The 9,225-nt window shown below is 38.1% G+C and overlaps 2 protein-coding genes across 4 annotated transcripts; both read right to left on the reverse strand.

The window, feature by feature from the left end:
- Positions 1-628: 628 nt before the first annotated feature.
- LOC121252553 (protein FLX-like 2) lies at positions 629-5,722 on the reverse strand. Of its 2 annotated transcripts, XM_041152253.1 has the most exons (5): positions 5,574-5,722; positions 2,544-3,123; positions 2,016-2,160; positions 1,815-1,913; positions 629-1,352 (listed from the first exon to the last, which is right to left on the reverse strand). In XM_041152253.1, the coding sequence occupies exons 2-5, from the start codon at positions 3,101-3,103 to the stop codon at positions 846-848; spliced, it is 1,311 nt and encodes a 436-aa protein (XP_041008187.1). In that variant the 5' UTR covers positions 3,104-3,123; positions 5,574-5,722; the 3' UTR covers positions 629-845. The 2 variants fall into 2 exon arrangements, with proteins under 2 accessions (XP_041008187.1, XP_041008188.1); XM_041152254.1 differs by lacking the exon at positions 5,574-5,722 and having other exon boundaries at positions 2,544-3,147.
- A 1,459-nt stretch (positions 5,723-7,181) lies between these two features.
- LOC121251398 lies at positions 7,182-9,001 on the reverse strand. 2 transcript variants are annotated; one of them, XM_041150651.1, is made up of 2 exons: positions 8,567-9,001; positions 7,182-8,267 (listed from the first exon to the last, which is right to left on the reverse strand). In XM_041150651.1, the coding sequence occupies exons 1-2, from the start codon at positions 8,872-8,874 to the stop codon at positions 7,394-7,396; spliced, it is 1,182 nt and encodes a 393-aa protein (XP_041006585.1). In that variant the 5' UTR covers positions 8,875-9,001; the 3' UTR covers positions 7,182-7,393. The 2 variants fall into 2 exon arrangements, with proteins under 2 accessions (XP_041006585.1, XP_041006584.1); XM_041150650.1 differs by having other exon boundaries at positions 8,558-8,997.
- Positions 9,002-9,225: the final 224 nt, after the last annotated feature.

Consider the following 9,225-nt stretch of genomic DNA (forward strand, 5'->3'; position numbering starts at 1 on the left):
AACATATCACGATTCGTCGGTATCATCGACTGTCGGGCTGAAGTTCTTTTCAACTCAGGAGAAAGTTATTCCGTCCAGACCGGATATATGACTATTTATTTATCTATATTTTCAAATAAAAAAGAGTAGTTTTTAATACCTGCGTAATGAATCTATAGAACTTTTGTCAACTCATCTATGCCATTTTTTTTTTTTTTTGTTTAAAAGGCTTTAAGAAAAAAAAAAAAATCAGAGAGACCCACTTCTCATTCCCTAACAAGTTTGAGAACCCTCCAAACTCCCTTTTTTCTCAATAACTGAGAACATATATAAATATCCAAGAATTAATTACGGGGGAAGTATAGATATTGAGAGTGGAATCTTAATATTGGACAATTCTATTTATATAATTCATATTCCCTTCCCTTCCCCTCCCCCTCCCCCGGTTCAATTCTATTTTTGTGCGTCTTCTTCTTGTTTTTCCATCTCTCTCTAGTCCCTCTTGTTATTTGGTCTGAATTCGTTGTTATAGCAGTACTTTCTCCGGTCCAACTTTCGTTCAAAAAGACCAGCCACCGGCGGCATGGAATTTGAGAATCGTAGTAGACTATGTTTTTCCTTAACTCGTCTATCTTAAACCATCGTCTGAAATTGACTACTGCAAATAGCATTATGTATGATCAAAATAAGTAATCAGCAAAAAGCAAGATACTAGATTCTTGCCCCTCTTGGGTGTCTTTAAGAAAGTGAGAATACATAGGAGACAGCAAATTGCAAAGATTTAGCGGATCAATGATACAACTGTGAACAATCACATATAACTGAGCCACAATGAACGCCGTCAATATTGGAGCAATGCATCACACTCATCTCCTGACAGGGTTTCCACCTCGGGGCGGTACCTCGTATGCGGTTGCACCACGAGTAGGTGGCGTCGCAGACCCATAAGGCACATTGTTTGCAGGTGCCACATGCCCGTGAGGCCCAGCAGCACCTCTGGACTGTGCATCATAGCCAGCACCCCTGGATGCATCATAACCAGGCCCTCTCTGTGCATCATAACCAGGTCTCTGGGCATCGTAAGTAACTCCTTTCTGTGCATCGTAAGTAGCTCCTCTCTGTATATCGTAATTGGGTCCTCGCTGCATATCATATCCAGGTACCCTCTGCCCATCGTAACTGGGTCCCCTTCGTGCATCATAACCAGGTCCTCCAGATGCATCATAACCAGGTCCTCTCAGTGCATCGTAGCCAGCCCGTGCAGAAGCAGACCCGGATTGAACTCCAACATAAGTAGGAGTGCCACCAGAACCAGCAGCAGCAGCAACGCCACCACTGCCACCACCACTAGCAACAGGAGGAGGGCCACGTACCTATGTACACAATGCAAATTGTAACAGCATTTTTCACTTCCATCTACTATAAGTAGCAAAAAGGTTCGCATCCAGGTCTAAAACTTAAAAAGGTCAATCTATGAAGAAGTGAGTTCTCTTCCAATCCATTTCAGTACTGCCCAACTTGCCTTCTTGTTTCTGTGATCATTGTTCATCATCTAAAATGTACCAAGAATGACAACTTCCCATGCAACTTTAAAGCAATATCAAATTTCAGATAGATTTTTTTTTTTTTTTTGGGGGAATTGTTAACAGATTGAGTCTAGAAGATGGATAAAGACTAATAATTTAATACATATTTTTAGTATGTCAAGCTGGAAAATAGTTGTCCTCACCCCTTCAAATTAAATGTGAAAAGTTTAAGGAATAATATCCTGAGTGTGCACTATAAAATAACTAATACAGCAAAAGGTTAAAACCAGCATGTGGAGGATGACACACCTGGGGAATATTATAGCCATCTTCATAAGCACTTTGCCCTGCAGGATTCCCAGAAGCCTCGTTTTCATTTTTTCCAGGTGTGCCACCATAAGGACCGCCGCCTGCAATTATATTTTATTTAAAAAAAAAAAGACGAGCTATCCGAAACTCAAGAAAACAAAGAGCGCTAGATGAAAAAGTGAATTAAATAGTACAAATACCAGCTCTTCGGTCAATGTTGGCAGTATTTGATAACTCTGCTCTAAGTTTCTCCAGTTCCCTGGCCATGGTGATGTAGTTCTTGTCCATCACCTGAAGTGACTCGAGGTGGTCATTGTACAATTTCTTTTCGTAATCATAAGTTGCCCTGCATAACCAAAAGAATAGAAGGTCATGTTTTCTTCCATCTGTAACTGAAACATCATCAGGGGAAACATACACATCATGCTGGAAAAGCACTCCAAGATCAGCAGTTGAAGTCTTCCATAGCAAGGCAGGTCTAACACCTTTCTTTTTTTATAAGTAGTTTTTCCTAATACCTTTACAAAACTACAAAATATAAATAATACAAATTTTAATACACAGAAGTAGAAATAAGATTAAAATTTTTTAAAAAAATATTTATTATGCTAAAATATCATTCATTGTCATATAATTTTGGGCTGAAATGCTTGAGGGTAACAAAATTGGGTAACTTCAATTAACTCATTGAAGTTCTATAATAAATCAATAAAGAACAACACTAAGCACCTGCAGTGTTGATATTCTTGTCTGAGGCTCTCAAGTTCTGAAATTAGAGCAGGAATCTGCTGAACATCTGAGTGGACCCTCTGAAGATCCTGAGACAATTGTTGATGTTTAGAAATAAGTTCCTGCCTTCCTAAAACCAGGCCCTGCGCATCTGACCGTGCCTGCTGCAACTCTAACTTAACAGGCTCTGCAGCTTGCAGTTCAGATTCCATCTTGGCAATCTTGTCCATAAGGCTCCTCATATGTTGTTCTCTCTCAGACTTTACAGCTCCTACTTGAGCGTGCAGTATCTGTAGTTCATGCTGTGCAGCAGCAAGTTCTTGTCTCAAAGTCCCATGGGTGGCAGCAAGCCTTTGGTTCTCAGTCACAAGTCTCTGCATCTCCACATGTTGTGCAGCAAACTTTTGTTCCATAACTTCCGGAGGAGGCAACATATCAAAAGGCGGAAAAGCACCAGGTGGCGGGTGTAATCCCAGACCATATGGCTCTGGATGCACCATTCCAGGTCCTGGATGAGGACGCCTTAGATGAGGAGGTGGTATTCGACCTTTGCTATCCATTTTGAGCAGCTAATTTTAATCTGCACCAGGAAATGGAATTAATGAAACAGGCCCTCTTCTGGACGGTGTCATCGTTCTCAGTCCTTGAACGGCAACAAATAAAAATTGAACACGTCAGCAATCTACATCTAAATCCCATGAACTATATTACAGGGGATAGCAAAATTAAATATGTTAGAAAAACAGAGAATATATTCATTTCAGTGAAATCCTTGCACTCCGCCGCACCTGACATTCGTCTCCTCAGCCATGACAAGAAGAGAGAGGAAACACAACTGAAGGTAACAAAAAAGAGAGCTAAATCTCCCCTTCTCTCTCGCTGGAACAAAGCTTCTCTCTTTATTTTTCATTTTTTTTCCTTCTGCAAAACCCTTCTCTCTCTCAGTCTCATTTTCATCTTCCCACCATCTTCTCTTCATAAATCTATATTTCCAACCACCAAGAATTATCGACCATTAAAAGCTGGAGCTGGAGCTTTACGTGATGAAAATTAAAAGCTTTAGAATATTGGGTTTTCTTTCTCTCCTTTTATTTCCCACCATTTTCTCGATGACCAAACAGAGCATTGTTCCGTTCTTTGGTTGTTTTATTTAGTTTTGTCTGCTAGGTTGATCAAAGGGTTGTTTTATTTAAAGTTATCTTCTGAAGCGTTGGAGAATCATCAGACATGATTTTTTGAGGGACAATGAAAATTAAAAGCCATTCCCAGTCCGAGTGGCCATTTTCTCTCCAGTTGTACGTTCGTCCTCTAGGGGATATAGATCAAATTGCAAGTTTTTTTGGGAAGCTAGGAACAATGGAAGGGGTTTGCCTGCGGGAGAGAGAGTATAGAGAGAGACGGGAGGGAAGTAGGGGTGGGGCTAGGGCTCGACAGGAGGGAGGGAGTGGTGAGGCTCGGGCTTGACGGGACTTTCAGGAGTGGGCGGGGCAAGCGCTCGAGGGAGGGAGTGGTTCCTAAGAGAGAGAGAGAGGAGAGAGAGAAGGGGGGGAGGGAGGGAGATGGAACAGGGGGAGTTTCTCTGCAATGCGGCTACAATGTTTGAAAATGGAGTGTCTAGGTGGCATATTTTCATTGGATGCCTTTTTGAGGGAAGAAAGGTTACGCCTGCGGGAAGGTTTTCTCTTAATGAAAATATGGTATGCAGGGCTATCACAATATAGGTTGCAAAACATTTACTTTAAAGATGATTCCATGGCAAGTGAAGTGAGCAGTAACTTAATTTCTTTTATAAGTAAAAAATTATTAATATCAATAGGCAAAGCCAAGTACATTGGATGCATACAAGAGAAAACACCAAGCTAGGAAGCAGAAATAGATACAAGGAAATCATGAACATTAAGCCCATGATAGGGAATTTTTTTTAAAAGGAGATACAAGTACTCTACATTTTTTAATATCTTGGTTTTTTAACAGCATGGCAACTCTTTAAAAGGAGATAATTTTGAAACCAAGATATTAAAAAACCAAGACAGGCATTACTCAAAGTACATGGAATGAAAGGATTCAAGTGCGAAGCCAATACATGCAACAAGATTGGAGATTTCAAAATATGGGTGTTTAGAAGTCCAAATGGTACTTTAAAATGGTGGAGACACAAAACTCCATAAGAATAACTGAACAAGATACGAGAAGTTAGTTTATCTGCAATAATTTCTAGACCATGCGGCTAAAATCATCAAACTAACTTATCCCATAGATATAGCCGGTAAACAAAGATTTTATTGATCATAAGAATAGGCAAGAGACCAAGTATACGGGACATATACAAGAGCATCGCCTATGCGTGCTAGCATAAATACTACTATATCTCTTCATCCTCAGAATTTAAATTTCTATTTGAGGTGTAACATGCATAATATATCGATACAATATCTTTAACATAATAACCCCCAAAAGATTAAAAATGAACAGGTTATGGAGTAATTAACTAGCATATCAGAAATCAAAATAATTTTAGGAAGTTGACAAGAAAACATAGAAGCTCAAAGATTGACACTTGAATGACCCTGACACACTTAGAATTTAGACCTGACATACTGATAAAATAAAAAATAAAAAAAAAATTTAGACCAGACATTCTAAGCCCAAGCCCAAATTCAAACCAGTCGCAAGGCTCTATGACGAACCAGATTTCAATCAAGTGGCAAGCGCTATTACGAACACGGTACGTATTTTCTTATCAATTCTTAGGTTTTTCAAGCGCTATTTTTTAAAAAAGAAAAAAAAAATCCCAAACCCTTACGCACCCAGAATATTGCAATTTCTCAGCAAAAAATATAGACTATGAAATCACATAAGACTGGTATTATTAAAGAGAGAAATTTCTACCACGCTGTGACGAACAGAAAAGAGATTGAGAGAGAGAAGAAAAAATGTAATTTTGGGAGTGAAAGTAAGGTTGTTTTCTAAGTTGAAAACAGAAAATAGGGTATTGAGAACAAGATGGATGAAAACGTAGTTGTAGCGTACCTGAAGCAAGCATTCAGTGGAAATCGACTCGAGACACGGAGAGAGACCTCTGGAGCTTCTCTCTAACGCAGGCGCAGCGAACCCCTCTTAAAGATTAGAGGCAATTAAGCACCTAAAGGTCAGAAACGGCGACGTTTTTCACTAGTTTTTTTTTTTTTTTTTTTTTAACCTCCTTTCTTCTGAATCAGAGATTCAGAGCCAAAAGCATTAAAATAAAATTAAAAAACGGCCTTATCTTACTTTTTAATTTTATTTTTTTTCCCATTATTTCTCCCACAAATACAACAATGAATGTTGTATGTAAAAACTTGAGTAATTCCTTGTGATCTAGCAATGTTTTAGATCCACGCATGAATTGAATTAAACACGTGGGCAGATTTCATGTCTATATTAAAGATTAAATAATTGAATTAATTGTGACCAAAATTCTTTTAATTAGTTATGAATAAAAACTAAATTTTATATAAGCAGCTAAGGGATGGGATTCACATAAAAAAAAGTTCCATCCATATCTTGTATATAGATATTTACATATAAATGGAGTGTGCGAGCCATTCAAACACACAAAGGTGGTAGTTTGTGAGTTGATTGATAATGAAAGCTAAATTATGAGTGGTAATATGTGATCCGATCCGTGAACCTAACATGAATACGGTATGAAATTAACAGGTTCAGATTTAATGTTAACGAGTTCGAGTTAAAATGTGTTGACTCGTTAAGACACAATTTATAAATAGATCAATAACAAGTTAATTTGTTTAACACGAAATCAATCTGTTTTGACATGTTTAGAATTTATTTCGAAATTAAAATTTTATTATTGTTAAGTTGTAATATTGGTATTTCTCAGTATGCTAATATTTTTATTGTTTTTATTATTGAGATTGTAATTTTAGACCTATGCTCATATTTATTATTGTATGGTTTGTAGTATTGGTTTTATTATATGTTAAAATTTGAAAAATAATGATATATTTTTTAAGATATTATGGTTATTAATAAATATCGATTTTAACTTTTACGTAAAATTATTATGTTAATCAGGTCAAATGAGTTATGCGTTTTAGTTCAACCCATTTACATGAAACAAACGGGTTTAAATGAGTTGTGTCGTGTTAACATATTTCTAATTAATTATTAAACGAGTCAAAATGAGTGACATAACACGACCCATTATCTAAATGGGTTAGGTTAGGATTTAAAAGTTTGACATATTTAACTTAACAGGTTGGATTTGAATTGACTTATATAGTCGAATGTTTATGACTTGACACGACCTGAAAACACGACTTGACACCCCGGGGCCAAATCATGTTCTTTCCTTCTTCTTCTTCTTCTTCTCCTTTTTTTTTTTTTTTTTTTTGGCAACATGTGTGAAACTTACGGACCATGAGTATTTTAACTCTGTTTCTAGGACTTTGCTGTAACTGGTACATTTCTTTTGATACACCTTGAATCGTCCCTGCCGTATCAGTTATTACTACTCCCTTGTTCCAGATGTTAGTAGAAAAAAAAAAAAATCAATCTTATTTTCTAATTGCAAGTTTCTCAAGAATTTTGATTCAAAACTAACAATCGAACTCGATAACCTCCATAATGAGATTAGCATTCAGAAAACTTTGTATGCTGGACATGTAATTGATGCTTCGGAATTGACAACTACACTACATGCAGGCAGTCCACCATGTAGAGGAAAAGGGTGGGTTCATTACATACAAAGGATTGATTACAAACTGTTTGTACAATAGAGGTGCACAATGCACACTCACATGAACAATGGAAACACTGTTTCAAGGATTTTTGTTGTCAGAAATTCATTACTAATCGTGTTCCCATTTGCATCGAATCCTATGAGTGTGCCTAAAATCCCATTTCAGCACTAAACGTCCATCCATTCTCCTCAAAACAAAACTCTCCACCAGCACATAGCATCCAAATCTCTGCCACTCACTCTCACTTGTAATTTGTTCAGCCCTCTCCACCTTCACTTCTCTCTCTGTTCCATTAACCCACCCTCCTGCTTCTTGCACCCATCTCATATTCTCTACAATTGCATAGCTTAAACCCACACCCACAACTCCTCTGCCTCTCCTACCATTTTGGCTATTATCGACTTTAAACCAAATGAACCCATTTTGAGCATGTCTATCGTCTTTCACCGCTTCCTGCCCGGCAACTAAAGTCACTTCTCTTTGCACATCAGCATTCACGATGACAACATTGTCTTGGCTATTAGCATTCCCGCATGAGTAAATTTCTTCCCACTTTTGCTCTAGAGTCATGGTGTAAAACCTTGTCTTCTTCATCTGGCGCCTTACTCTGGTTTTCTCCCTTACAAATATAAACGGACAATACCATTTCCCCACAACAACGGAAGCCGAACGCTTTCTAAAGATGGGAAAATTGAAATCCGGGAGAAGTTCCCGAAGCGAGGCATCGAGGCCTAGAGCTTCCCTTAGTCGTAATCGATAGAAACTTGAGCCGCGGACTTTCCATCCCTTTTTTCTGAGGAATTTTGGAGGAATACCGTCCGGTGCTATAGACTTGGCAAAGAAACCTCCGCTTTGATGGCTGTGAATCTGAACTTGTTGGTATAGATCTCTGAGATTGAAAGGTTTTGGTCTTTTGTCCCTCAAGATGTCACTAAAGCAACATGTCATGACATCCATCTCTCTTGAACATTTGCACACTTTCCTGTAAGATTGACAGAATTAAACCCGCAAAATAAACCTATGTATGAGGGATTACCGACCTACATGCATGCATATATAATATACCAGTAATGTTGCATTGCAACAAGTATATCACTCCCTTGCATAGAAACTGCTTAATAAATGCGACATAGCATACATCGTTGGTGTCAAATTAAGCAGGTTTGCAGAGTCGAGCACTGCTCATGAAGTTGAACTTGAAACTGAGTTTAGAGCTAGAGGCTTATTTGTAATTTGAGGTTATAAGATAGCATCTATGAGTAAAGAGCATACCCTTTGTACCTGCCTTTTGCTCTGATAACATAGTAACGATTAGAAGACAGAGGCTTATCAAGAACTGGGATAAACAAAACCTTAGTGGCAGTCGTTTCTCCATACTCGGATGAATGAAAAATGGTCAGGATCTTATCTTGGGGGAATGGTAGCTTCTTAACTCTCTTACGCTTGCATATGCCCCAACAAAATGAATCTCCTGCTTCTGCTTCTTCATCTGTAATTACAAGATAACCAGAATATGGAGCATCAGGTGGCGGCTCTGAAAGGGTGCTCGGGGATTTCCGGTACATGGAAAGAGGCCTTGTCACGTACATCTCTCTCTCTCTCTCTTTCTCTCTCTCTCAATGGAAGTGTAGAAGAAGAGGGGCGGGGGGTGACTAGACTTATCAGGTTGATATCTTATGAATTAAGAATTGAAAGTGGAGTATTACCTTTGATAATGGAATTGTGAATGAATGATACATCAATTTTGAATATTGAGTTTTTGTACTTCTAATAGTAGAATCAAAGTATGAACCAAGAGACAGACTTTGGGACTTTAGCACTTTGCCAATTGCCACACATTTTCAATTTGAATTGGGAAAGGGGAAATAAAGCAAATGAGATAAACACTGCTCACTTTATTTTCGACTTTATCATTGTCCGTTGTATTAGCTTTTAGAGTG

Source organism: Juglans microcarpa x Juglans regia, chromosome 2S (genome assembly GCF_004785595.1).
Source record: "Juglans microcarpa x Juglans regia isolate MS1-56 chromosome 2S, Jm3101_v1.0, whole genome shotgun sequence".
Taxonomy (NCBI): domain Eukaryota; kingdom Viridiplantae; phylum Streptophyta; class Magnoliopsida; order Fagales; family Juglandaceae; genus Juglans; species Juglans microcarpa x Juglans regia.